This window comes from Exophiala spinifera, assembly GCF_000836115.1.
Source record: "Exophiala spinifera strain CBS 89968 unplaced genomic scaffold supercont1.8, whole genome shotgun sequence".
In the NCBI taxonomy this organism is placed as follows: Eukaryota; Fungi; Ascomycota; class Eurotiomycetes; order Chaetothyriales; family Herpotrichiellaceae; genus Exophiala; species Exophiala spinifera.
In genome coordinates this window covers 894,716-921,878 of record NW_015622520.1, presented here as the reverse complement: position 1 = coordinate 921,878, position 27,163 = coordinate 894,716, and the positions used below count along the sequence as shown (strand labels likewise).

At 51.9% G+C, this 27,163-nt stretch overlaps 8 protein-coding genes across 8 annotated transcripts; 2 read left to right on the top strand and 6 right to left on the bottom strand.

Annotated features, from left to right (window-relative positions):
• Positions 1-320: 320 nt before the first annotated feature.
• PV08_10350 (ubiquitin-40S ribosomal protein S27a) lies at positions 321-842 on the bottom strand (the record flags this gene model as incomplete). The annotated part of the gene is made up of 2 exons (XM_016384665.1): positions 321-691; positions 749-842. 2 exons carry the CDS (start codon positions 840-842, stop codon positions 321-323), a joined length of 465 nt encoding a protein of 154 aa, XP_016231267.1.
• A 1,013-nt stretch (positions 843-1,855) lies between these two features.
• On the top strand, positions 1,856-4,104 carry PV08_10349 (uncharacterized protein; the record flags this gene model as incomplete). The annotated part of the gene is made up of 3 exons (XM_016384664.1): positions 1,856-2,053; positions 2,111-2,507; positions 2,567-4,104. 3 exons carry the CDS (start codon positions 1,856-1,858, stop codon positions 4,102-4,104), a joined length of 2,133 nt encoding a protein of 710 aa, XP_016231266.1.
• Positions 4,105-8,567: 4,463 nt separating this feature from the next.
• Positions 8,568-9,036, top strand: PV08_10348 (uncharacterized protein; the record flags this gene model as incomplete). Its single annotated transcript, XM_016384663.1, has 3 exons — positions 8,568-8,696; positions 8,747-8,788; positions 8,842-9,036. 3 exons carry the CDS (start codon positions 8,568-8,570, stop codon positions 9,034-9,036), a joined length of 366 nt encoding a protein of 121 aa, XP_016231265.1.
• A 598-nt stretch (positions 9,037-9,634) lies between these two features.
• On the bottom strand, positions 9,635-10,027 carry PV08_10347 (hydroxyisourate hydrolase; the record flags this gene model as incomplete). The annotated part of the gene is made up of 1 exon (XM_016384662.1): positions 9,635-10,027. One exon carries the CDS (start codon positions 10,025-10,027, stop codon positions 9,635-9,637), a length of 393 nt encoding a protein of 130 aa, XP_016231264.1.
• A 407-nt stretch (positions 10,028-10,434) lies between these two features.
• PV08_10346 (uncharacterized protein) lies at positions 10,435-12,538 on the bottom strand (the record flags this gene model as incomplete). The annotated part of the gene is made up of 6 exons (XM_016384661.1): positions 10,435-10,852; positions 10,899-11,167; positions 11,235-11,263; positions 11,313-11,655; positions 11,709-12,006; positions 12,060-12,538. The coding sequence occupies 6 exons, from the start codon at positions 12,536-12,538 to the stop codon at positions 10,435-10,437; spliced, it is 1,836 nt and encodes a 611-aa protein (XP_016231263.1).
• Positions 12,539-13,017: 479 nt separating this feature from the next.
• PV08_10345 (uncharacterized protein) lies at positions 13,018-14,931 on the bottom strand (the record flags this gene model as incomplete). The annotated part of the gene is made up of 5 exons (XM_016384660.1): positions 13,018-13,336; positions 13,417-13,549; positions 13,603-14,590; positions 14,646-14,669; positions 14,722-14,931. The coding sequence occupies 5 exons, from the start codon at positions 14,929-14,931 to the stop codon at positions 13,018-13,020; spliced, it is 1,674 nt and encodes a 557-aa protein (XP_016231262.1).
• Positions 14,932-15,926: 995 nt separating this feature from the next.
• On the bottom strand, positions 15,927-18,650 carry PV08_10344 (uncharacterized protein; the record flags this gene model as incomplete). The annotated part of the gene is made up of 1 exon (XM_016384659.1): positions 15,927-18,650. The coding sequence occupies one exon, from the start codon at positions 18,648-18,650 to the stop codon at positions 15,927-15,929; it is 2,724 nt and encodes a 907-aa protein (XP_016231261.1).
• A 4,084-nt stretch (positions 18,651-22,734) lies between these two features.
• On the bottom strand, positions 22,735-24,567 carry PV08_10343 (uncharacterized protein; the record flags this gene model as incomplete). Its single annotated transcript, XM_016384658.1, has 8 exons — positions 22,735-22,865; positions 22,917-23,070; positions 23,130-23,596; positions 23,647-23,698; positions 23,759-23,926; positions 23,987-24,080; positions 24,233-24,299; positions 24,354-24,567. 8 exons carry the CDS (start codon positions 24,565-24,567, stop codon positions 22,735-22,737), a joined length of 1,347 nt encoding a protein of 448 aa, XP_016231260.1.
• Positions 24,568-27,163: the final 2,596 nt, after the last annotated feature.

Genomic DNA, 27,163 nt, shown 5'->3' with positions numbered 1-27,163 from the left:
GCACAAGGCTGGCGGGGCTGGTGCGTACAATTAAACCATGGGACTGCTACGGAGTACAATATAGCAAAACTGACTAGCGCAGTGCAGTGATCATTAGGGGCCAGGTTGAAATAGCGCAAATGGATGATAGAGAAGCGATAATATAAGAAAGCAACAAAAGACAAGAGAAGTTATTTAGCAAGATGCGTGATGTGAAGAATGTATTTCAGATTCGGATTGTTGCCAAGCTAACTCGCTCTTGTATCTGATTCTGTGTCGATTTGTCTGCTAAGAAAATCCGGCGTATTCTTCACCTTGGATTTGTCAAGCCCTATCGCAGCTTACTTGGTCTCGTCGAAGACATAGGTCAAGTGGCAACGACCGCAGTATTGTCTGTTGTGCATGGCAGCCATGAAGACACCAGCACCGCATTCCTTTTGCGGGCACTCTCGTCGGAGGCGCTCGATCTTGCCATCGCCATCGACCTTGTAGTACTTGAGAACAGCCAACTTGGTCTTCTTGCGCTTGTGCTTGATCTTCTTGGGGGTGGTGTAAACCTTCTTCTTGCGCTTCTTGGCACCACCACGCAGACGGAGGACGAGGTGAAGGGTCGACTCCTTCTGGATGTTGTAGTCGGAGAGAGTGCGGCCGTCCTCGAGTTGCTTTCCGGCGAAGATCAGACGTTGCTGGTCGGGGGGAATTCCTTCCTTGTCTGTGGTACTTCAGGTCAGCCTCTTCGTCAGTTGAGATCACACAGGACCAGACGCACCTTGAATCTTGGACTTGACATTGTCGATGGTATCAGAAGACTCCACCTCGAGGGTGATAGTCTTACCCGTGAGGGTCTTGACGAAGATCTGCATGTTGAAGATCTAAAGACGTGGTCAGCTCGTAGTCGACCAAAGGATGGAGGGAAGATGGTCGCTCGTAATGTGCCGAGGGTATAGAGAGGCGATAGGACTTATAATGCGAGAGGGCAGATAGACTTACCTCGACAATGACTGTCTTCCTCAATCTACAGAATGCAGGAGGTCTTGACAGAAACGAAAGGGAAGTGGTGGCAGGCGGCTGAAATGATTTTGGGCGTTCGTGGGTTTGCCAAGCCCAAATTTTGCCATCTTATCTAATCTTAGTCACATGACTCCATCGAAATGCACTCAGTGGCGAGGCTGGAGATGGAACCTTCTGCGACCTCGCAACCAAGACCATTGCGAATGCCTTAACTTGTCAAATACTCATTCATCCAATGCCATTATGGCGACACGCCTTTAGAGAAGGTTGGCTACCAGTCAGACGTCCTAGTCACGCCACTGGTGCTCTCCTGGAACGGTAAGTGGTGACACGAGCGCTTATGTCGTCTGGGTTGCTGCGACAACCAAAAATCATGGTGCTGTAAACACTCCAGGCCCTGATGGTCGTCATCAGCTCCATCGACATGACAACCAGGGAAAGTCACTAGTAGGCTTTGCTCGGCTGTCAACACCTCTGGACTCTTCTCCCTCCCCATACAATCTTGACCCTCCCATACCACACCACTTGCTGCATCGTTCAAGGACTTAAGAACAAGACAAAGACAAGCGAAGAAGCCTCTCAGGGCCAGTTTTGAACCAAACAGTCATACTGCCCGAGAGGGCCCCTTCTGAGATCTGATCAGAGTCGCAAGCAGTTGCCTGCGACTGGTGGAGATATAAGAAAGAAAGACCGCTGCCCGGTCCGCAGCCCTCGCACTGCGTGAGGTGAGGAAGAGAGAGAAACCTACAAGGAGAGGAGAGGAAGCTGATGGACGCAGTCTCGAACCATAAGAAGGATCCATTTTCCGGAAAGACAACGACAACAACCTTCGACAAGACACCATTTCGAACTCATCTCGCCTAAGATGATGTCCAATCCACCTTCATCTCTTCATCACGGACAGGCAATGCACCGGAGACAACATTCGACACCGGTTGCAGCCTCTGAAGCCATGAAGGTCAACACCAGTATGCCACCACAACGACAAACACTTCACAAAAGAGGACAATCGTTTGACCAGCAACGAAGTCCTATCCGAAGACAACAACACCACGGCAATACGGTAAGTATGACTAACCTCAGACAATACCATGGACAACAAATTTTGCGAGAAACGCAGCGGCAGAAAATAGCAAGACCGGGCCAGCACTTGCAACTAAATCTTGATATACCAATCTCTCCAGATTGTGGTATCTACTCTGGGGTCTCTGGATCAATGCCCGAGACTTTGGAAAATATGCCAATGAATGCTTTTGTGCACCAGAATCCCCAGTGCATGGAATTCCCTCATTCACAACAGTTCTTCTCCGACATGAACATGTCGATGCGCAGTGGAATGCCGAGCATGTCCGTCATGGACGAGAACAGTCCTCAATATCTCTTTGACGCGCAGGCTCACAACCTTCATTCTCAGCGTACCCGCAACCTCTCATTCGACGCGCGCAGACAGTCTCAACCAGAGCTGCGTGTGCAGACCCAGTTGCGCCCTCATACTCCTTCACATCAAATCCAGACTGGTAAGTGCCTTCTCGGCGCCCACGTTTCACTGTTTTTGGCCGCTGACCAGAAATTGAAGCACAATTTCCTCTCACGCCTCCCTTCAGTCAGCACACCTCGGGTGCTCAATATTCTCGCTCGCTCCAAGCATCACCGTCTCTGCAATCGCCATATCCTCTTCCAATGACTAGAGACCGGTCGTTGCAAGGCATCATCGAACACGAAGAGTTCAAGGCCGATTTCATGAATACCCCAACAGCTGCCAATTTCGAGATCGCCGAGTTGCCAACTCCAGCGGCTCGAAGACAACTCGCGAGTCCTCAAATGCTTCCTCAGGGTGAGCCTCGTAAGGCGGTTGGCTCATCGCCACCTGCGATGCCATCTGACGACAACATGCCAAAGCTTGGTGAACGACCCACGCCGGTTCTGACCACAGGTGCAGTCCCAGCTGGTAGTGCATCACCAGGACGTCCGGCTCTGTCACCTCGCCGAATGTCCATCTCGGATTTGAATCTAGAGCCTGGAATCTCGGCATCTATTGAAGAGACAAACATCACGCTCGACGACATCGCACAGTTCATTGAAGGACCTGACCCCGCAGACAACAAATGGGTTTGCACGTACCCTCAGTGTGACAAACGCTTTGGTCGTAAAGAGAACATCAAGTCACACGTCCAGACCCATCTCGGCGACCGTCAGTTCCGCTGCGACCATTGCGGCAAATGCTTCGTGCGAGGCCATGATTTGAAGCGCCACGCCAAGATCCACACTGGCAACAAGCCTTACCCGTGTGCCTGCGGCAACTCGTTTGCCCGTCACGACGCTCTGACCCGTCATCGTCAGCGAGGCATGTGTATTGGCGCGTTCGAAGGGACCGTCAAGAAGATCGTCAAACGCGGCCGCCCACGCAAGCACCGCCCAGAAATGGACGAGCGTGTCGACAAGGCCCAGCGCACCCGCACAAAGAATGCTGCCGTTCATGGAAGCGAGTTTTCCAACGACCCGTACCCGTCGTCCTCGTCTAGCTACTCGGCATCAAGCTACGGTTCACCCCCGACTGAGGACATGGACAATCTCAGCATCCGAGCCACACCGCCCTTTGACAACGGCATGCAAATGTTCGGCAGCATCTCCTCCAACAACAACAACCGCCATGTCGTCGGAATCGAGCCAATGCTCACTTTCCCACCCGACTCATTCTCCTTCACCCCACCCGCGAGCCCAGGCTACTCGACTGGCAACAAGCCGAGCCCAACGTATCGCGAACTCAGCCCGGCCGACTTCATTGAGCACGCCGCTGAGGCTTCGCAGATGCTTCCGGACTTGCCGAGCATGGATCCCAGCTTGTCCGTCATGAACGGTGTCAACAACAACCACGGGTACTCTGCTCAGAGCCTGCCCAGCTTGTCGCATTCCAGCTCCTCGCCCGCTGCCGACGTGGTTGCGTTCGACTTCTCCGACCACCTCCCACCCGACAGCTCGTCGGCCATGGTGATGAGCTCGTCGCAGATGCCCATGAAGCTCGACAACGACCGTAACGACTTCGACGCTTTTCTCGACTACGGCGGCATGGAAATGAACATGGACCCTGGCGTGCAAGACTTCTTCTCCATCTAGGTGATGGATAGGGCGCACCATATGTTCAATTACATGACGTTCTAAAAAGGTGCCCTTCTTCTTCGAGAGTTGTTGTCATCAGTACGAAGCATGAATTGATCAACTATGTGGGTCATAGTCATGATTCAAGGTTACGGTTCATGGGCTCTATTGGGGCATGTCAATACGGGTGGATTTTGGGGGGGGGATGTTTTCTTCTTTCGTTTTGCATGCGGCACCATTGCCAACCGACAAGCAAACAGACAAGACGGGTGTTAATAGGCGTTTCGGGCGTGTCACTTTGGCCAGAATTGCTCTCTGAACGCAAGCAACGCAACAATCCTGTACAATAGCCATGGATGACACGAACGAATTCTAATGACGGGGGGCGAAGACAAATGGAGTTTCTTTGTTTCTATTTCCGTCGGGAATTTTTGAGCGTATGGATTCAGGGAAAGGAAGACGACCGTCAGGGCGAATTGGGAAAGGAATGATTGATTGAATGATGGATGACGGATGGACTAGCTTGGACCCGGACAGAATACGGTATCAATCCCGCCAGCTTTAGATTGGGTTGATCAAGACCAAACCTTTGGAATGGAGGCAGGTTCGTCATGCCTCCTAGGAGGTTCAAGGAATGGGACAGCGTGTGTATCGTGTCAAAGTGTTTTTTTGCGTGTTTTTTCTTGTGTGTCGTTCGTCTTGACTTTATTTTCCCATTCCCTCTCTCTTCTTTCAAGCAGGCAGCATATGGCTGAGGACTGTACATTCACTCTTTATTTTGCTCACTTCGGCAGCTTCACTCATTTTTGCCCCTGTCGATTCATCATGTCATGTCTGCCGGAGCAGAAGGAGCCTCAGCGTCAAAGGGGGCCGGGTGGAACGGGGTTGTTGGGTCCGTCCTCCTTGCGCAGGCACCCTTGCTGCCGAACGGGGGGCGGGACCGGAGAGCAAGGACCACTGGTACCTACCTAGGCGTGGAAGGCCTTTTCAAGCATTGTTGTTGACAACCATCAGGAGATACGGGAGAAAGGGGTTTCCCGAAGGAACAGCCTTTGCTTTGCTGGATTTGGGGGGTTTTGCGGCTTGTTACTAGACGCAAGGCGCGTTGTCGTTGCCGGCCTTGTGTCGAGGTGCCTTGTCTGGTCATGCCGATTCTGTGTTTTTGTGGTCACCAGAAATGAACGCACCACAGGCTACAGCGAAGTGGATAGACGGGACAGGAAACCCTGCCTCGACTTTGTTAACAAGTTCATCAATAGTCACTGTCCTAACCAATACCATTCATTGTACGTACTTCTCCCGTTTCGCACTAATTACCATTTTCCAATTTCCAGACTTCTCTCGCTTCACTCTCGGATATCAATGGTCGCCGCTGGAGTCTAAGGACTGTTCAGTGTTCTGTCTGTTACCGATTTCACATGTACACACACACACACACACACACACACACACACACACATACACACACACACACAACAGTCGCTCGAGCATCGGGTGCCGTACGTACAGACCGTGAGACAAGATCGACCTTGAAGTCGATCCTCCTTGTAGTCTCGTCGAGAGCAAGAAAGAACGAGTGCCTACGTACGTACGTAGTGCATGGATTTTCGTTACCATGGCGTGCGAGAATGACCGCCATCCATGGGGTGGAAAGATGTCGTCCTGCCCACCCAAGCACATGACATTAGCCCGTCATCAGGAAGAGAAAGTGCTAGCATGCAATCTCTGTTGAAGAAATGGCCAATATTGCGCTTGAAGGGAGTCTAACGCCTAGACATTACCTGGGTAGAAGTGAGGCTGCCTCTGCCAGTGCAAGTTCCGCTAGCGTCTTAGATTGTGACTTCTGCTTGAGCTTCTTCATTATGTCTCTTCCGGAAGCTGGCTTATCAATCGTCCCACCTTCTCGCGAAAGTATATTTCCAGAGGAGGGTGGAGTTATGAAGGTCACCCAACTGCCACTTGCTGGACTGGGGCGATGACTTAGGCTGATGGACTCAGCATCGGCTCTTTTGGTGTTTTGAGCACTAGGACACTCCATAACCGTGGCAAGCTGCCCGCGCACCGAGAGTAGGACGGCACCACGACGTCCTAGGTGCATTCGTCTCGATGGACACCACGACCTAGACGACCAAGCCGCGCTTCGGTATCGTGTGTCATGGCCATGTCGTCCTCATCCTCAGTGTGAAGAAATTAATTTGGCTCAGCCGGAGAAAGAGCGCTGATCATGGTGAGCGCTGATCGTTCGATAGTGAGGCGAGAAGACGAGGGGCTCCTTTTAAGCCGCTCCTTCTGACATCTTCCCGTGTGTAGCCATGCCTTTGTTGCTGCCCGGCTACGCAGTTGCAGAAGCGGCACTGTTGAGAAGAAGGCGCCCTTCGCGTGGTGCAGCCCATACGGAGTACAGCTTACGAGGACGAATAGCTGGGAAAGCCAAAACTGCGTTACAAGGGTCGGGTAGGTACGGCTACTCTCGCGACGCCGATCAGTGTTCGTCGTTCTGAACCGGTTGGAGGTCGAATGATGTCAAAGTCAGCTGTCGATTTGAAACTGGGTCGTTCCCAGTGCACTGGTGCCGTGGATGAGAATACGGCACCAGGACGTTTAGGGTTTGATCCTAGATGCGTACTGGATTCGGAACTCCATTTTTCCAACTCGGTAGTGGCGAAAATTCACGTTTTGACGATCATGTCTCGAGTCGAGAATTGAGTGCAGGTGGTGTCTTCGTAGCATCCGCGGCGATTCGTGGCAGCTGACCGATGTGAAGTAGATAGGGGCGAGAAGATCGTCCGGGAGCCTTGTACATCTTGATTGGTGCGCAGATCAATCCAACAGGGCTGGCCTAACGTTTTGAGCAACGGTAGATATTCAAAGCCGGCAATTTTGGGCCATAGCAGGTTCGGATTGGAAACTACCAAGTCACGGATCCTTCGACCTCCGTGTACTGCATAGAGTTTCTCTACCAGCCTCACGAGTATCGAGTAAAATTCCCATCGTAGACAACATGAGGAGCGGGCGTTGTGGATGCGAGTCGTTTATACCAGCCGACCGTGGACGTCCAGGTTACCATTGAGGAGCTATAACCTAATGTTCGGACCGACAAACAAGAGTTCGGAAGAACAGGACGAAAGAATAGAACGGGCCCGATGGTGTGAATTCGAAGGTCATTGTAAAACAGGTGGACGACGTATCATGGAATTGAATACTCGGCGAAGGTTAGATGGCATGGCGTAATAGGCCGATTGACTGTGTATCGACCTCCTGGAGGCCAAGGTTCAGCTGGTGTTGAATGTCACGGAACAGAGCACTACGACATTGGACTGGTTTCCTGATGTTGGATCCACCGCAGCCTCTCGTCTGATTCGGATACAAGGGATTATTCAGAAATCCCACCACATGAGTGGTCATTCAAGAGGCGGGAGGAGAGCCATGAAGAGTGGTGATTTTGTTATTGCAGGAGGAATATATTTGCGACGCGCTTTGCCTCATATTCCACGTGTGCGAATCAGAGACGATAGGTTATTCCCGGGACAGAGGTGAACAGCTGACAAGGCGACTAAATCTGCTTCTCGCTCAAGCGGTGTGAGAGTATGAGGTGCGTCGCAGGATTGCATGTCAGAAGCTGCATAGGATTTGTGAAAGCCTCAGCTGCTTGGCCCGCAATGCAGCAGCCGGCTGTTCGAGCAATGGTACGCCTGTCGGTGGCCCAGCGCCCCTCTCTCGTTAGAAGACATCTCTCGCAGCGAAGAGATCGACTGAAGGTTTCGGTGGCGACAATATCATGGGCCGTGGTCCTGAGGATCTGGCTTGAAGCACTCCACACAAAGACGATCCTAACCTGAGGCTGATGGTTGGATGAAATCGCCACCGAGCGTGGCACCATTTGGGCTTGGAGAGGGACAGCGTTGGGCGGCCCACGTGTGCAGCAGGAAAACCATCGTAGCTTTCTGCGTCCTGAAGCGTAGCGAGCGCGGCGGCACCAAAGTGGACTAGGAGTAAGGAGACGGACACCAAAGCGACAAGTGGATGTCGGCGTGAGAGATGAAGCTGGGATCTCAAAGTGAGGCGGATGGGCGAAATCGCCCTGATATCAGCCGGCTTGTGATTGGCTCGTTCCCAGCCACATCCCTGGCCTTGCGATGCCCCCTTCACCTGTACCTGTCGAAGCAAGGCAATCATTGGATATGCGAGGTACGTGTGTCTTTGATGCACCGGACCGGAGCCTCGTACAGTCAGGAAATCCATGCCGGGGCTCGGGCAACACCATGTCATTTGGCGTCCGCGCACCAGCCGCCGACGACTCCTCTCCTGAAAGCCTTATATGACCCCTTCAGCTCCCTCTCGAGGACGACAAGCCTTCTACCAGGATAAGGGTGAAAGGACAACTGAATCTCCAACGCAGCAACAGCAGAAGCAGCTTGAACGTCGACACCGGCTCGCTTTCAACCTCCTTGATCCAATACGTTAAGACCTTACCATCCAATATGCCTCAATCCAACACCGCCGCTCATGATTACTGGTTACCTGGATATGGACTCTCTCGACATATCGTTCTTCGACAAATGCATTATTATCTTGGCCCTACTGCCACAGTACGGCCATACTCCTACCAGGTACGGAGGGAACGTCTTGTCCTTCATGTGAAAACGCTCATCAATTCCAGGGCCGCGAAGGGTACCTCATCAACGGACGCGAATTGACAAAAGTGAGCACCTATGCCTATTCCAATCGTGCGGACAAGAGACTGACCCCCTCTAGGAACAAATTGACGACCTCAAACGCCAGTCCAGAGAGTACGAGAGGCAGCAGACCATTCGAATGTCCGGAAGGCCTGCCACAATCACGGAGACACCTGAGCGTGATATCAACGAACCCATTGTGGTGAATGTCGGAAGTCGACGAAACAATTCGTCCTATTTGTCGGAGCCAGCCGCCTATCACAGATACCGATGACACTATGGGGTGCTTCAGGACGAGTTTGTCGTTTATCTCTGCGCCGTTTTCTATGCAAAGGGTACGAAGTTGTTCCAATTCCATACCGGCGTTACCAAGGAACTGTACACAGAAGAGAGCATGGCAAATGAAACGCACAATCTTCGTGTCGGAGCTCGATGTATCTTGATGTATTTCCAATGGAGCACCATGTCTAGATACGGTACCACCTCTCCGGGTCAATGCCCTCGATGGTGGCGATGGTTTGAGGAAAAGCCTTGGAGGAGATGTCGTCGTCTTCTAACTGGTGAGAATACTTGTATCAATACCCTGACATTGACACCATCGGAAGATTTCAAGTTCGCTCGAGAGCGATATGTGACATGAACTGATTTGCCTGGTTGATATTGTCCAGGTGGAGCTGTTTGCAGAAGTCGCATTCGTTTGTGTTCAGTCCCAGGATGTGTCTGGACGCCGAGAGATCTGCTTCGCGAAGACGTGGGATGGACTGGGTGGTCGACTACAAGATGTCAACATCCAGCAAAGCTTTGCTTGATGACAAGAAGTGCAATCGACAGACGCATATCTTCTCCCCTAATCGGATGATTGTGTCGCCAAATTATGACCCTCGATAGGTTGTGTAAGTCCACGGTCCGACCAGAACTGGGACATGATAGTGTCTCTCTCCTTTCTTGACGTAGAATTTGACCTCGACCTCGGGCCAGAAGGATTCCACCCCCTGACTCTCATACCATGGGCCAACTTCAAACTTGATACTCCAGGGTATTCGTTCACCTGGACCGAACCAGTCCATAACCTCCATCAAAGTTCGGCCTGTGGACGATGAAGCTTCCCACTCTTTCACGCGTCCATCATCATTGGTGACGGCGCTGAACGTCTCCGCCGATGCATACAACGAGTTCTTCTGTAGCAGTGTCAACGTGGCCTTGAGACCGGCCGCAGGAGTGCCGGAGAGGGTGTTGAGAACATGGCATGTGATGGGAGACGACATGATTGCGAGCGCTGAGACGAGGAGATACGTGCTACTCTGTGCGTGTGCCTAAGCAAGTGCAGTGTCGCAAGAAACATGGCAGGGAACAGAAGATAAATACCTGAGTTTTAGCAGGTGGTGAGAGGCACGAAGCACGTCGGAGGAGGCCGATGACGGTACGTCATTTTCTCGTATCGGCGCCGTAACGATAAAGATTACTGTGACGGCGAGTTCGTCTGACAAAATTATCACACGATGTTTCGCCAGGGGAATCTTGTCAGACAACGGATTTCGAGCGCAGTACAACATCTGCTTCGTATGCTGAAAGATTGGTTGCTTCTACCGAGTCGTTCGTACAACGCGTCTCAAAAGATCTTTTCTCGCGCAACCCCCGGTGCAACAGCCACTCGACATCTTCATGCCCCTGCCTAAGCATCAACTCCATCACTATCACCTTGATCAAGAGGCAAATATTCTTCCCCGTGGGCGAGTGGTCTCAACTCTACTCCCTTCCGTCTGAGAATATAGTGCATAAAGAACCAAGGTAAGTATTCAGTCGTTTGGTATCTGATGAATGTGCGGGTGGGGACTGAGAAAACATGGTCCAAGTCTTCGAGCGTCATCATCCGTGTTTCTGGGAGTAGGAGGAATACTAGAGTCAGGGCAACAACGTTCAGGAAGGCATACAAGGTGAAGGCGCCTTGCGATCCGAGTCCTGCCAGGATCCGGGGAAACGTGAGGGAGAGGACAGCAGCCCAGAAGTTAGCAGTAGCAACTGCGAAACCCATGCCGAGTTCGCGGTGAGAAAGGGGAAAGACCTCGGCCGAGTAAGCATTTGGAACAGGCCTGCCCCTGATTAACAGAATAACAGAATGGAGTGACGGTCGCTTACCCCATGCCTGGCGAGTACAACGCGCAGAAGAGATAGATGAGCGTCGCAAGCAATGCGAAATGTGCCGGATTCTCGGCTGGTATCTCGAAGCTTAGCCCTGCCGCAAGCATTGTCGCACCCATAAGTGGCAACGTCAATAGCAATAGTGATCTACGGCCGACACTATCCATCGTCCAGATGGCAGGGAATGCTCCTACAAAATTCACAAACCCAAAGACACAAGATGCTAGCAGAGCACCAAGGGGTGAAAATCCAGCTTGAGAGAAAATCTGGGCACCGTCGAAGTCAGCAGGACGTCCTTGGAGACCTTTTTCGTACGATGGACCGGGAGCTTACCGTGGATGAGTAGAAAGCGATTATGTTTACTGGAAAATGCTATCAGTGGTGTTTTGAATAGGAATCTCGTCAACTCACTGCCGCAAAGTTGCTGTGACAGCATAGCCACATAGGAACCTGTTGTAGCACGGCGTATTCGTGGAACTGTGAACAGTTCAAGTATTTTCGCAAAGAAAGATACCATCTCGACATCGCCTACTTTGACTTGTTCGCGGTGCTGAAGGTACATCGAATAGATTTCCTTCGCGGCCTGGAGTTCACTATTGCGAAGTTTGCAGAGGGTTTTAAACGCCCGGTCGTATCGTTGCCCATGCTTGATACACCATGCAGGAGACTCCGGGCACATGTACAACATGATGAGCAATGGAAGTGTCGGTAGGAAGGGCGCAGCCAGTTGCAGCCGCCAGGCGTCCGCGCCATACTGTCCAGAAATTGGGTCAGCTAGGCACAGACTATCCTCGCTCCAGTACTCACGTTATACACTGCCGCGTTTGCGACGAACCCTAGGAAGATGCCAAAGGCAGTCCACATCTGCCAGCTTACGGCCAATCCTCCACGGATCGCTGCCGGGGCACATTCTGCGGCATAAACCGAGACTGTGCTTGCGTTGATGCCTAGACCGATGCCGAGGAGAAGTCTGAAGACGAGAAGCTGGTGCCAGGATCTGCTGATCGAAGACGACAGATTGGATATCAGACAAATGATGGTGCCTGTAAAAACCGCACCTCGTCGACCGAGCCGGCTGTTGACAGGATCAGACAGCCATGCGCCCCTTCTCCGGTCAGCTCCGGGGTTACATATCGAGGTCCTGGTAGGACGACTTACAATGCCCCTGTGCTCAGATATATACCGCTGTTGATGAGTCCAACAATGAAGTTATCGTGCTTGCTGTTCGACCCGATGCCCAATGCCTTGGGGAAGTACAGGTTGGCTCCATTCATCCCCGTCTGAGCCCATCCCTGCTCGACCGCACCGATTGAGCAAACGAGTATGGTAAAGTAGAGCATCTTTGGTTGGTGCCATTTCCGATCGGTCTCCCATTGCAATGCGAGCTTCTCGGCTGCAGAGAGTCCGGTGACACTCCTCAGTGGACAGTCGCCTGTCGCAATATTCGCTGCCTTCTGAAACGTGTTGAGGTAGCCCGTCAGGCTGTACTGTTCCGTAAACTGCAAGATCTCGCTTGCAACTGGCAGCTCCTCATTGGTGGCCTCCTCAGACGCGCGTGGAGGCACAAGCGAAGATGTACCTGGCTCTACGACGCTGGACGTCTCCTGGTGTTGAGATAAGCCGGTAGCTTTGGACATTACCAAGTATCTCCGTCATCGATTTCAAAAAAGACTGTTTCTGAGGTGTTCTGCTCCCTTACACCAGGTCAACGTTTGGGTAATTGGGCGAGTTACTTAACACATCTTGGACGTATATTTTAGTGGCATCTCACAAGGAAGGTCGTGCGAGGCAATCAAGGTTTTAGTGTTGCTAGCCTTGTCTTAGGACCCATAACGGAAGATACATAGGTACCGACCTATCCAGGTTCATGTACCATATTATAGGCGAATAGTTTACTAAAGGGTTAACTGACCCCAGATTAGATAGCCATAATTGAAAGGGAGACCTCAAGTTACACCAGATGGTTTAGTGTACCTTGTAGATTAATGCGACTTCGAAATTGAACTTTGCTGGCCACAAACGCGTACATGATTGGAATATGTAATGAAAGGGTCAGGACTAGATGAGACACTATTTCGTGTGATCCGCCATTTAGCCATGCCCATGCAGCTTATGCTCACTTCTTGACTTTCTCGAAGCCAACGAAATCAGGAAGCGTGGCTCGGATCTCTGCGTGATATGCAGGGATGCCGCCGGCCCAATTGGTCTGTTCGAAAGCTTTGTCCGGCTTACTCCCACCCATGTAGGTCGACTTGGTGGTTGGGAACAGGCTGATATCGGACAATGCGTTGATCTTCTTCTTGTACTCGGCCTGCGCTTCAGCTTTGGGATTGATGTACTTGAGACCCTGGCGTTCAACTTGCTTGATCGCATCTACGATCCAGCGACCTTGGACCTCGACAGTGGTCGGACCGTTGCTCAAGAGAGTCGGCCCTCTGAACTTCATCAGCAAATGTTCGGCTGGATCAATCCAGTTCACCACTTTGAGTATCGCAAGCCTTCTGGGGACACTTACTGAGGACCGTAGAGATGGAACATGTTAGGATAGCCGCTGATGGTCGTACCCAGATAAGTGTAAGCAGCTTTCTTCCACTCGTCCTGCAACAGGTTGCCATTGATGTTGCGGAGACCCATGGCGGTCATTCCACCTAGAAAATGCAGTCAGCCAAAATTGCATACTCGTTGCGGCCGTGTGCTTTACCAGTCACGATATCAAATCCGGTAGCGATGCAGATAACATCAAACTCATGCTCAGTTCCATCCTTGAGTCTGATACCCTTCTCGGTGAATTGAGAGATTGGGTTATTCTTAATGTCCACTAGTTCAACATTCTCACGGTTGAATTGCTCATAATAGTTCAGCTCAAGGCAAGGACGCTTGACGCCAAAGGGGTGGGGTGGGTCCAGCGGTGCGACGAGGTCTCGGGTTCTAGGATCGCCGACTCGGTAGCGTACATTCTTGGCCCAGAAGTTGTATGCCTCACGATTGGCCTTGGGGTCAAAAAGGTAGTCTTTGTAATTACCGAGCCAGAATCTGAAGCCGCCATCGGTCCAGAGCTTGCGATAGAATGCTTCTCTCTCGGCTGGCGTGTCTTCGAAAGTGCCTTTCTCGGAGAAAGTATACAAGAATCCGCCGAAGCATTTCTCACGGAGACTGAAAAGCTCCGGATACATGGACTTCTGGTCGTTTTGTTCCTGTGCTGTAAGAGCCCTCTTCCTCATCGGCACAGCTAGGTTAGGTGTTCTTTGAAAAACTTTCAAATGTCCGGCGATAGGGCCCCATTTCTGGGTGATCTGGACTCCGGAAGCTCCAGTTCCAATGACACAACATTTTTTGTTGGAAACATCAATGTTGAGGTCAGGCCAGAACGAGGAATGATGGCAGATGCCTTGGAATTTGTCAATTCCAATGAACTCATCAGGGATGTAGCGTTTTGCCGCGAAGCCAGCAGCAACGACAAGGTATTTTGCCTTGGCGGTGCGTCCGTCAGCAGTTTTGACATGCCAGCGACCTTCGCCGGTCTGGAATTGAGCATCGACGACAACACTATCGAAGGCGGTATGGCTTTTGATGTCCAGGACCTTGTCACAGTGGTCAAAATATGCTCTGAGATCCTCATAAGTTGGGTAGTTGGAAGGCCAGGTCCAATCTTTATATGTCTCTGGAATAGACAATTGATATTCCGGAATCTTGCATGGAAACATTAGACGCCAGTAAATGAGTATGCATCACGGCGGGACAAACCTCGGAATCCACCATCGCCCCCGGCTGCATTGATGTCAGTCTTGATCGATTCTGATTTAATGAGGGCGGCTCATACGTAGCAATTCCAACGCCACGTTCCCCCTAGGTCGTTGCCGGCTTCATAGATGACGGTGTTGAAGCCAGCCTTCCTCAATTCGTAGAAGCAGAACACTCCACCAAAGCCACCACCGACAACAAGTGCATCGACCTCCAAGTTATCGGCATATGGGCCCGTCTGAGCTCTTCTGCGTCCATACTCTCGCAATTCCGTCTTGATTTGAGGCATATTGAAGACCAATCTTGCGGTTCAAAGGTAGGTGTTAGGTTCTGCAGAATCAGTTCTTGTGACGTCGCAGAAACTCAGGCCATTTTGTATCTTTTCAGTCCTCACATAAACCTCTAGGTACCGAGTAGTTCACCCCAAACTTGGTCCTCGAGATGCGGAACAGACCAGTTCTAGAACACGGATCCGACTGTCGCTGGGGTTTGCCATGAAGCGTATTCCGCCACGGGGAAGGCTATCGACACAATCCCGGCACCAGCCGTACACGCGGAAGCATAGCTCACCTCTTAAAGCCGCAGCTGAATTGTGGTGCAAGAAACCAAATTGTCGTCTTCCCCCTCTCTCTTCTCATTTCTCCGCTTCAGTTGCGGAACCGCCAGATCTTCAGCGCGACGATATCGACACTGCCCGCAGCATACGAAGCAGAAATTGGAGACAGCGTTTCTTTACCTCTTGTTTGCACTGGTAGATCCGCTCGTACACATACAGGTGTGTTTCATGAACATAGAGCCCGCTACTATGCAATCGAGATAATACATATGATCGGAGTAGTGGGTGTAGGCCGTTCATCCCTGCTCGGACATATCTACCTGGCTTACTCCCACTTCTAAAAACATTCGGGTCAAATGTAGATGATGCCGGCCCATCGTCTTCATATGTCGGTGGCTACAGAACGTTGATCTTATTGATAACCTGAAGGACTACGGGTAACGGTCAAAGAGATGCCAAGTTTGCTTCTGTGAGCCATATGCGCCACCGTACATATTACTGCGGATCTCCACTTCACGAGGCGTACCGAATGACCTACAGCATGCATGATGTATGAAGTGTGAGTGATTACTTAGGTGTTGTCAACATGATTCTTTTACTCTTTGCACTCGACGCTGCTTCAATTTCTGGTCTGTATCGAATCTATACGCTGTGATTACTATACTCGCTCCTGGCCGCAAATCTGTTTGTAAGACATAGGGCGCAGGGATATTGTCGATGTTCGGTTCTCATGCATTTCGCAGACAGTCTTGGAGAAATTTTGCCGCCAGGAATGCCATGTCCGATTTGTTTGCCAGGTTGAGCAGTCCCTCGATGCAGTAGCTGCATCTTTTCCTAAGCTGGTATCGTTCATCATCTTCATTGGACCAAAGCTTATCTGTCCACTGGTCCCAAGACATCAAGTAACGGATGAAGATGTAGCCTGCTCTACTGAAGGATTGAATAAGTACCACCGTCCAAGGTTCCGACAGTAATGCGACCTGATTGACAGGATACGAAAATTCTCGTGCCTTTGGAAATGACAGCGAAGGCCCGTGGAGGGAGCATCGACCTAATTCGGAAACAGTGATTGCATTACTCCTCCTCAGGCTGTTCGAAAAGTCCGATGTCCTTCTCATATTCCGCTGAAACATATGACTCAGGCCTGCCTGATCCATTTCTTCCACGGCATCGGCAAGCAACATTGCCCCCAAGTGCCAATGCCCTGCGAGAACAATATACCAGGATTGAATCCGGGGCGGAAGATCGTGATGGTTGGCGATGCAATAAGAGATAAATTTGCCGTAAGTGTCGTTCCAGAAAGCATACACGCCCAGTGCTTCATCGACTGCAAGTTCTAAATCTTCACCAGACGCTCGTCTAGACATTAACTTTTGGATACGACCGACTTTTCGAAACAGTAGAACCTTGACTGGTGCTGCATCACACAAAATGGTTGATGCTTCTCCAAGGCTGAAATGCAATTGGTCTTGATCAAAGCATGAAAATGTCCGAGATTTCGACTTTTCAAGAAATAATGTGCCCCACAGATCGCTCGATATACCATCGCGCCGTGCATCTGGGAGTGAATCTGGGGCCCAGCCGTCCAGATCAAAGATATTTACTGAGTTCTGTCCTGCACCATCCGATTTCTGTGTGTCTCCAGAATGGTCGGAGCGCCAGGGGTCAGAGGTTTCGATTTTACAGTCTTCATCAGAGACCACGACAGGACGTTGCAACATCGCAGCTGAAATAGTGTCGAACATGATTGCGAGCCAAGACAAGAGCTTGAAGGTTTCACGATGTTCTTCGGTCGGAACAGGAATCGGGTCGGTGGTCTGTGCAAGGTTGAAGGGCCTCGAGTTCGGCAAACTTTTGAATTGCAATGGCGGTCGCCGCTGGCGCTTTTCCCATGTCCAGCGGGAAGATACCAGTTGCCTCAGGGCAGCCTCAAGATATACAGGGGGACCGTCGGCATTTATAATATCTTGGAGTATTTGCCATCTGGATTCGATGTCTGCTTTGCTCGGAAGTGGCCTGTGGTCGCTCAAAAGTTCCCCATTGAGCCCAAATTCGGCGTCATTCACGCGAGACTTCCAATTCCAATTTTGTACCCAGTCCTCCAGCTTGAGTGGCTTTTGGGTGAGGGAGAAAATGATATTGGCAAAAGCAACCCGGTACGACTCGATGCCCGCTGCATTCTGCAGTGCTTGACGAGCTTGGTACCACAAGGTTTCCTGAACGGACCTCCCAAATTCGTCAGCAGCTGGTAAGTTCATGTCCTCGTGTACATTTGAAGTTGAGCCTGCTGATGAACTATATGTTCTCATGTCCCCCCTCGGCCCTGCTTGGGCCCACTGTACTCCGAAAGCCATGACGGCGGCATGCAATGCCTTGCCTGCCAATGAGTTGTCCGTCTTATTTAATCCTTTCCGCGGCATATTGTTCAGAAAGCGATCCAGGCTACAGACTCGAGCATATATCCTGTTCGACCACTGTGGGCCCCATATGGAGAAATAATTGTTCCCTGGGTGAAGTTGGCTGTCAGGTTTCTGTGAAAGGGTATAAGGACAGTTTCTCTCCGTTAGCCAGCAAGACAAAGCGTTTTCGAAACTGTCATGGTATACATGCAACCAGTTCTGCGCGAGCAACCATCGATTTGTGCCAGAAATCAAGGTATCTTCGGATAGGATGGAAGGTGAAACATGTGTACCAAAAGCACTACTGGCTGGCGCTGCACATGGCTCCGTCAAAGGAAAGAGTGGCCCGTCGCTCTGCGGGATAGCAAAGCTGGTATCTCCAAAGCTCGACGTATCTTGTGTCCAACCGAGAGTGGAAAACTCTAGGCCGTCATCTGGAGAGGGACCTCCGCTTGCATGTTCGATGCTTATATCGTCGATGCGCCATTCAGGTGCTGGCTTACAAGAACCCAACTCTTGGAAACCCGTGCTGGACTCTTCCTGTCCTATGCAAACTCGCTCTTGGGGGGCATCTCCTAAGGCCTCGAGCCAGCAGTGGTCTACGGCCTCATTCGCGATGGGACTGAAGTCCCACGCCTGTATGTGTTGATCTAACTTCGACCTGGCTGGACTCCTTCGGGTATCTGAAGTGTTCGCTAAGTGAGGTGTATTGGTCTGGAACATGACTTGTTCTCTCGGCACATGCGCGGTGGGCCGATGCTGGTGCTTTTTCTTGCCTCCATCAGTCGCTTTTGGTGGTAGGATGTCTTGAAGCCATGAAAATGTGCAGTCCCGACCACTTTTCCGGCAATTGCTGCACTTGGCGGTTGGAACTTGAAGCCTCTCTTCGCTGGTGGCGGATTTCGCGTACGGAGATTGCTGCTTCCGACCGTCCACGGGGACTGTTCCTACGGTTTGCGACGCATCGCAAGCTCGCTTTGCCTTCCGACACTGATCGCAACTGCTGTGCTGCTTACGACGGACTCTTCTGATAACGACACTTCGCTGTTCCATGCTGGGCCTCAGGAGACTAGTTTGGAGGTCAGTCCGCACAATCGGCTCTGGAAATGAACTCGTCAGAACGAAATTCAACTCGCACCCGCAGAGTTACAAGCCAACATCGGTGCTCATCCATCCGCTCCTCGTAAGCGGATCGCGACCTGCTCCGCCCGCAACCGACCCCGCAACATGAGAAAGTCAAAACGCGGGGGAAAGGAAAGGGGTGTAGGATCCTTTACACGTCGGAGCTTACCTGGCGAGTCATTCTCCTACAATCATCGACGATCGTTGCGTGAATTGTGTCGATGTACTCCGCAACTGCGTACTCTCTGTCGGGGCCGGTACTACTACGCCTGGAGGATTCGTGTCTTGCCCCCAAACTACACTTGAAGCATTCTAGTGTGGCCAGCCCGGAATGGTCACTTCATTCGACTCGAGCTTGATCGACATTTCTCAACAGACGCTGTCGAACAAGTCGCGAGATCAAGACTTTGTCACGTATTTTGATGAGATAAGAGCGTACTTCTTTCTGCCGGGCACAACGAATAGTGACCTCGCTCCATTAAGGGCTCCCCTGGTGTCTGACGATACCTTGGAAATAGTTGGCTTCTTTTTTGGCGCTTGTGGCTTCATCGCCTCCCTCACCCTCGTACACCGCATATGAGTCAGTCAGCCTGTCGGTCATCACCTTTGATGGTTGGTTGATGGTGGGTGCCATACGGGACGGATGGTCCCTGACACAAAAATCCGGCAGCTTCAGAAGAAAAGAATCGTGCTTGACTTCTTTGGACTAACACAGCACAGTCAAGCACCAGATGGCTGCTCTTGCTATCATAACTGCCCTCACATGGGCTTTGTTCGCTCGAGTTCGCTCGCGCATACCTCGAAGTATTCACTGTATTTCACGCTGTATGCTCCACTGTCGCTTTCATGTACCGAGAGCTATTGTACAGCAATGGGAGATCCCACCACAAACGGATTGAATTGTGTGTTTCTTGAGCTTGTCCGATACGCTTGAGCCACCGCGTTGACCACTGGTCGTCTGTTGAACTATCTCAATGCAGGGACTCATGGTCAAACTTCCAAGGTTTCTGAGTTATCATGCAGTAGGCATTTGGACAGACCTACGGTCTACGCTTCAGGCTTTCCCTAGATCACCGCTGATATTTTTGTTCTATTAGACAACCACCCCCTTCGCAGAGGTCAAAAGATTCTAGGTCCGGAAGTTCTTTAGCACGCTGGCCATCCGGGATGGAAATCGTCATCGTGGCTTTGAACAGTAAGTTGAAGTTCGGAGAGGAAAGGGCGGTGAGGAAGCATCAACCCTTTGCAAGGCTGAAAATCAGGCGAACTACCTTGGGCAATCCTTGTCTGAATAGTGGCTTTCATCTCAGATTGGCAGCAGTTGAGTTGCTGGACACCCTCCTTACTGAGTACCTTTTTCTGTCTCTCATTCGTTGAATGAGAGATATGACTAGCGCCACAAACCCCAGGGATCACACTATTTCAGAGCCCACGGTCTTTAGTCGGCATGAACGAGTTGAATGGTGCCTCACAAATTCATGATCCCGGTCGGACACCCTTATGTGTGGAGTGAAGCAATTACCGGTGTACCGTGCTACAACGTGGGCGTTCCCGGAGCGACATTGACTTCACAATATCCGCCAAAAAGGCTACAATGTAATAATGCACTCGGCTCCTTCGGGCAGCAGAAGCATACAGTTCCGCTGGAGGTGGATCAGGACGGTGCGTCAGTACTTCCGGACTCTGTACGTACACAGACCCACTTTGTCTTTTCGTTCCAGCACTTGGAAGCTGGAACTACCACAGAACCCCCTCAACATCGGTCGCCGGAGCATTCCCTTGGGCTTTGAGTATAGCAGGTTGCAAGAGCAAGCGCCTCGCTGCACGCGGGCAACTCCTTGCGTGTTTTGGCGCTGGTCGTGTTTGACCCACCAGCATGTTCAACGCTGATTTGTCGTTCGACGCGGGCAATATGCGGCCACTGGCATGTACTTTCAGCCTAATGAGTTGCTCCTAACCTCTTGGTGCCATGTGTCTCTATACTGATCCGTTGCAGGTCGAAGGGGACACTATTGATGCTTATTCAGTCCTGAGTCCTGACTCACCCACGGCACCGAGCCTGCAACACAACGCCCGGGAACTTCAAACCCATGTCTTCTGGGCTTACTTGCACTTTATGGTCTTCCATGGCCAGTACTCAGTACTCCGTGGGAGCTTACAGAGTTTGTTTTCTTTTCTTTTCCCCGCGGTCATGATCGGGAAGCCGTGATCGAAGACATCTTGAAGAGGAACCGTATCGGCAGATATCCTCAGAAACCCGTTCTCGACTTCACCAGCGTCAGAAAGTCCGAGCTGGGGACCATTTGGCGTCGATCTTGAATGAGAGCATCATTCGTCACCTACACCTCTCAACTTCTCTCTGCCCATCTCTCATGCGCACACATATGGTACAGACCGCCAGCGCGAAGACCTTTGCCCCTGACCATCTCGCAGCAGGCGTTGGCGACCTGAACCTGACCCACATCACCACCGTAGACGGTAGTCGCACGGATGGTTTAGACCTTTTTTCTATTCCCCTGTCCCTGTCGTACGAGTTGCTCTATGCAATGCACGAGGTGTGAATTGGTGGTTTCCTTATTTTTGGTTTCACACCGGTTCCGTAGCCCTGTCACCCACTGTCTGAATTCTCCTTCTCCCGTAAGGTGTTCGCCTCCACTCCGCTGTACGGTACTAAAGGTACCTACCTACCTACCTATCTGCCTGCCTGCCTGCCTGCCTGCCTGTCTGCCTGACCCTGCCGTGGCCCAAACATGAACCCGATAACCGCGAGACCCGAGAACCGCGTGTTGATCCACGGGCATCACCGACCCACGTTGTGAATACTCGCGGGGCGCTTACCAGAAGCGCGAAAATGAGTGGCCGTCTGTTGAACACGGAACCCGAAACTCTTCACCGCTCTCGTTCATTTCACACTTTTGTAACCTGCAGGCCTCGCCAGAAAAAAAAAGAGAACAAAGAAAAGAAAAGAAAAGTTCCCCCAAAAAACAAAAACGCCAATAGCAGCTGCAATTGGACCGGCGGATTCAAATCTACTGGACGTGCATGGATCAAGGCAGGGCGGCCAAAAGAAAAATCGCCGTATCATTTTGAAACCCGTTCCGTGAACGCTTCGCACTTTTGCCGTTCCAGACAGGAGAAAGAAAATGGACATGTACGAGCCAGGTGAGAGTAGAGCAGTAAGGCTTGAAGCAAGCAAGCAATATTTCGGCGAGAGATAGAATCACACTTCTCCCTCACCTACGGATACAAAACCCCGGTTGTACGCTTTTATTACGCTTACACCAGCCACGGCTTGCGAGGACGGGCTGAATCATCGCAGTCCTCGGACCTTCCACCCGACTACTGTACAGAGAGACCAGTGGGGCCCCTACTAAGTATACAATCGCCACTGTCGATTAAGAAGATGATGCGGCGGCACCTTGACCCACGACTCCATGAGCCCAACCCAGGCGGTAGTCAAGCTGAGGGCGCCGCCGTCATCTCCTCACTGAATCTCCCGCCAAAATCCTTTCGGCTTAGACCTACCAAGAGCATTGTGCTGCTCCATTCGCACTCTCACACCATCACGACTCTTACTCAGTACCATGTGCGCCTTGGATAACAACTCATCGGATTGGTTTGCTTTGGATGTGGCAGCAAAGGTGCCGACACCTGCTCAGCTCAAGATTCCTCGGCAGGCAATTGATAGATATCGCGCTGCTGCCCAATACGACCCCAACACGAGCGAGGATGGAGCAATTCCCACATCGAGTCCTATTTGCTTCACCATGCCTGATGATCCATTTTTGGTCCCAGCCCTTCCCAATAGATCCATTCTGAATATCACTACTTTTTGGGTGCACCAAGGAAACAAAACCCAGTAGATTTGATCCTCCCATCCGCGGTTTTGATGAGGTCAACATCCAGGTCATTTCCTCAAGTACAGGTGAGAGTCTGCCGTTAAACGCCGTCGTAAAAGAATTTGTCCAGCGCATGCAGCAGGTGTGTCCATGTGTGGCTCTGGTCAAGAACCTTTTCACATCATTTGATCTTGTGTCATTCCTCCAGTGGCTTCTTGCCCTTCCATTTCGTTGCCATTTGCATTGGTGTACTTGACAAAGGTCAAGCCAAGGGGACGTCCGCCGTACATATAACCAGAGAATTTTGCTGAGTCAAGAGTTAGTGGGGTTCATCAATGAGAGTCAGTGATGTACTTACAGATGGCAGTCTCGGCATTTTCTGCGCTGTCGAACTGAACCACACCAGTGCCTTTCGAGCGTCCATTCGGTTCGTACTGGATCTCGGCGCGCTCGACTTTGCCGATAGTCGTGAAGAGTTCGACCAAGTCGTCGTTGCTGGTAGACCACGGAAGCTGTAAAGAGTAGTCAGTACAGAATGAACGCATGAAGTGAAGTCAACCAGGGCACTCACGTTTCGGACAAAGATGATTTCACTCCTCTCCCCTCCATAGGTGGCATAGTCGGTGAAAGGATTGGGAGCGACGGGCTCCTGAGGAGCACCAGCTGTTCCGCCGCCACCATATCCACCACCGCCGCCGCCATAACCACCAGCACCACCTCCTCCATAGCCTCCTCGCCCGTAGCCGCCACCTCCGTACCCTCCACGGCTTCCAAACCCGCCTCGGCCGCCGCCATAACTGCCTCGCATGCCGTAGCCACCACCGAAGCCACCGCGGCTACCAAAGCCCATACCTGGTCCACTGCTTGCGTAGCGGTCCTCACGGACTTCGAGGGCGCGGCCGTGCCAGTCGTAGCCATTGAACTGATTGATAGCATTGCGAGCGTCGTTAGCAAACTCAAATGCAACAATGCCAGTACCTTTTGGTCGTCCAGTGGCGTCCATGTGGACGTCGGCTCGCATGACACCACCTTCCTGAGCTATACATCGTGAGAAAGGTCGTCAGCATGTCAGTAGAGACGGGGCTTACCAGCGCCACGGAACAAGTCTTTCAAGTCCTGCCAGCCGACATTGAAGGGGAGCTAAATAGCGACGTCAACGATGACCTCACACAGGAAAGATGTATAGGCTGAGAAACAAACATTGGAAACGTAGAGTTGACGGCCACCGCCGCCACCACCACCTGGTCCGCCGCCGTAGCCGTCACCTCCGTATCCCCCACCACCGAAACCGCCTCGTGGTGGTCCGCCCATGCCACCGCCGCCACGGCCTCCTGGTGGACCGATGAAGCGTGGTTCAGTCTCGCGGTCCTGGTTAAGAAAGTCGCAGTTAGCAACGAACAAGTGTCATGAGGAATGGGGTTTTCATACTTCACGGACATAGACGAGACGGCCCATCAGATTCTGATTGCTAAGTGTTTGAATAGCTTGTTGGGCTTGATCCCTAGTTGCGTATTCCACAATCCTGCGAAAGTCAATACGCGTAACGACGCCGGTTGGAGAGAATGAACATACCCGCATCCCTACAAAAACCCGTGGACCAGGTCCAACCCGTCAATCCAGCGTCCCACAAGATAAAAACCAAGAAAAAATGACCAGCAGAACCAGCCGCATCACACAATGGCGCCCACCTTCGACATTCCATTTGGAAGTAGTAAGACATCGGCAAAGAGAACTTCTCCAGCTAATTTTGTATTCAGCAACGATCCGGAAGCACCGAGTTTGGTGATAAACTAACCTTGTCTCATGAAATCTTTAAGGTGATGCCATTTGACGTCGTAAGCCAAATTGCCAACATAGACCCGGCGGTCTTGCTGAGATGATTCGCGCACCGATTGCATCATTTGTTCTTTTGCAGCGGCGCGGTCTTCGCTTGATCGATATGAACCTCCGCCTCTGCCGCCGTAGCCAGACCCTGCGTATCCTCCGGATGGATTAGGTGCTCCGCTCATGGGACTTCGAGATCGGCGTTCACTGCGGCGGTATTCGTCGCCTCGACTGCGGGAGCGGCTACGAGGAGAGTAAGAACGTCGGCTGCGTCGAGGGCTGCGCGATCGGCGACGGGGTGATCGAGATCGGTCTCTCTGTGTGTAATGGTCAGAAAATTGTCGACTCAAGGTAATCATCATGCGCGAGGAGTGAGGTTGAATTTAAGGGACGCGCGAGTGAATCCGAGACACCGTTGCACGTGGGAATGAGGGTTCGTGTGATTGTTAGGCAGGTGAGGGAGAAGGTGAATTTCGCCTGTCTGGTTGCAGTATTGCTGGTGAAGGACTCAAGGCAGAAGTGGAGTCTCCAGGCCAAATGACAATGGGTGCAAGGTGAATTTGGACATCACCTCAATCCCGATTCGACTCATTGGCGTTTTCGATCTGTGTTCGAAACGAGAAATTGTGTCACTTACTGTACGTCCGAAAGGTCAGCCAAATCAATCTCAACCAGAAAAAAATGATCAAACGAAATGAAACGATGGATGAAGGGTGAGGTGGACAAGGACAATTGTCATGCAGTGGAAGTGAGCAGAGCAGAATTTAGGGCAAGACAGGGTGATGAAGACAGGCCAATACGGAAACGGAGAAGCGAGACTGGGGCAGAATTGACTGATGAATAGAGACGCACCCATGATGAAAGACTGCCGAGAAGTTGCGTTGCGGCCGGTTTCAACTGTTGAGCTCTACGAGATCAGGATCGCATGCACGAGAATGCAGGAGGGGAGGGGGGTTAGAGGCCAGCTAACAAGGTTTCCCGAGTTGTACAAGGGCTGTCAGGACAGTTCTTTGAACGCGAGCAGCTCGATTTGTCTCGGTGGCGGTGGAGCGAGGTGTAAGGCCACAAAAAGGACAAAGTGCCAGGGTTTCTTCGGAACTTGACAGAGCCTCAACTACGCGTCCACAGGTCAAAGAGTCGCTGGACGCACGTCTTTCCAACGCCGGCTGGACAGTACAGTAAGGCCGGGTGGAAATTTTCGACGGCCGCGCGAGCACAGCAGTGCAAAGGCGGGGCGGGTGTGAGAACAAGCTAGAGCGTGAAGCCCGGTGGAGAAGCCGCTTCGCAGGCTTGAAACTCGTTGCTATGCACAGGCGCAGCTATTGGCTGCCGGCGTGTTGATATGGTGTGAGGAGGAGTGGCCTTCTCCTGCAGTATGATGGTGGAATGGAAACCCTGTATGCCCACAGTTCAGTCAGCCCTTTCAGCGTCTTTTATCATCCTTTCAACACCGAGTCCAGCGGGTTGCCTGCTCGCCAAACTCTGGACAAGGCCAGCGCCTGGTTGGCTCGTCCCATGCGTAGCAGGCTCCGCGCAGGCTCTATGACTGTATCTTCTCTTGTGTTGGACCGGGGGATGTCTGACCAACCAGTGATAGTGACCGAACAAGACTAGGGGTCTTGCGTCAGGACAAGTGCGAACAGGGGAGAGCTTGTTCGAGATTAGGAAGGTCCTGGAATGGCGTTGGAAGCTTCCTGTTCGCGATGGAGTCAGCAACAAGGACTCGAGCCTGTCAGGGCGTGAACGGCACGCATTGGGCGTTTCGCTCAACTTGGAAAAGGGCAAGCAATCGGGCGAAGATACCGTAGGCGGCGAGGGTGTTAAAGGCCTGCAGCTATTTGCGGACACGGCGCGCGCAGCTGAGGGATTGAGCGAGGAGGTGCAGGAACAGTGTGACGGCGCGGTTGGGAAGTGGAAGAGACGTTTACGATCTGTGAGTGGGTGGAGGCCTTGGCGCTAGCGACGGTGCCAGAAGCATCAATGGGAGCATGAGAGACTCCCACTCCGCCTGCGTTTCCCAAGGCCTCGCACAGGTAGTGATGCAACTCTCCCCTCCCTTGTCAACCAAGACGCCCTCGACTCACACCTTATTTTGCCGCCCGCATTCTCTCGCCGTGCCACTCGTGCTCCGTACCGTCATCCGAGCTGACCGGGCCCTCCGTCGTGCCTCTTTCCTGTGCGTCGCCGTGCTCAAGCTTGACTCCTCGACCAGGGCCACGGCCCTGTTGATACCTACAGCCTACCGAGGGCTATTGTACAGATCACTTAGCGAAAGCTCGAGGCGCTCTAGATTGTATTCTTCAAGCACGGCTTCGAGTCGGCAAACAGCCTCGTACATGTGCTTCAAGACATCGAAGCTTACTCAAGGTCCTCAATCGATGAACTTAGTTGTGCATGGCCCGCACTAGCGCAAGCTGCCAGTCAAGCTCAAAGTCCATTTTTTCAGGCCTCTGCTCCGGGCATCTAAATCGAGAATATGGCCTCTTTCAATCGAAGACCCAGGCATCCTCGGTCCCAAGACTTGTACAAATCATGATGCTACCTTCACGAAGGCTTGCAGCAGCGTTGATTGGGCCCTTGGCTCGGATGCCGAACACGGTACTCTGTTATTTCCTCTATCACGCGAGGATATCCCCAAGCCGGTCCTCCTCCGATGCAAGAGAAAGGTGTGCGTTGCAAGACCGTGCTCGAGAGGAGAATTGACGTCCAACGACCAGGGGTCAGCACGTAGGCTAGTAGGCTAAAAACACGGCCTGCGTTGGTGCCCTTCCCCCCCGAGGC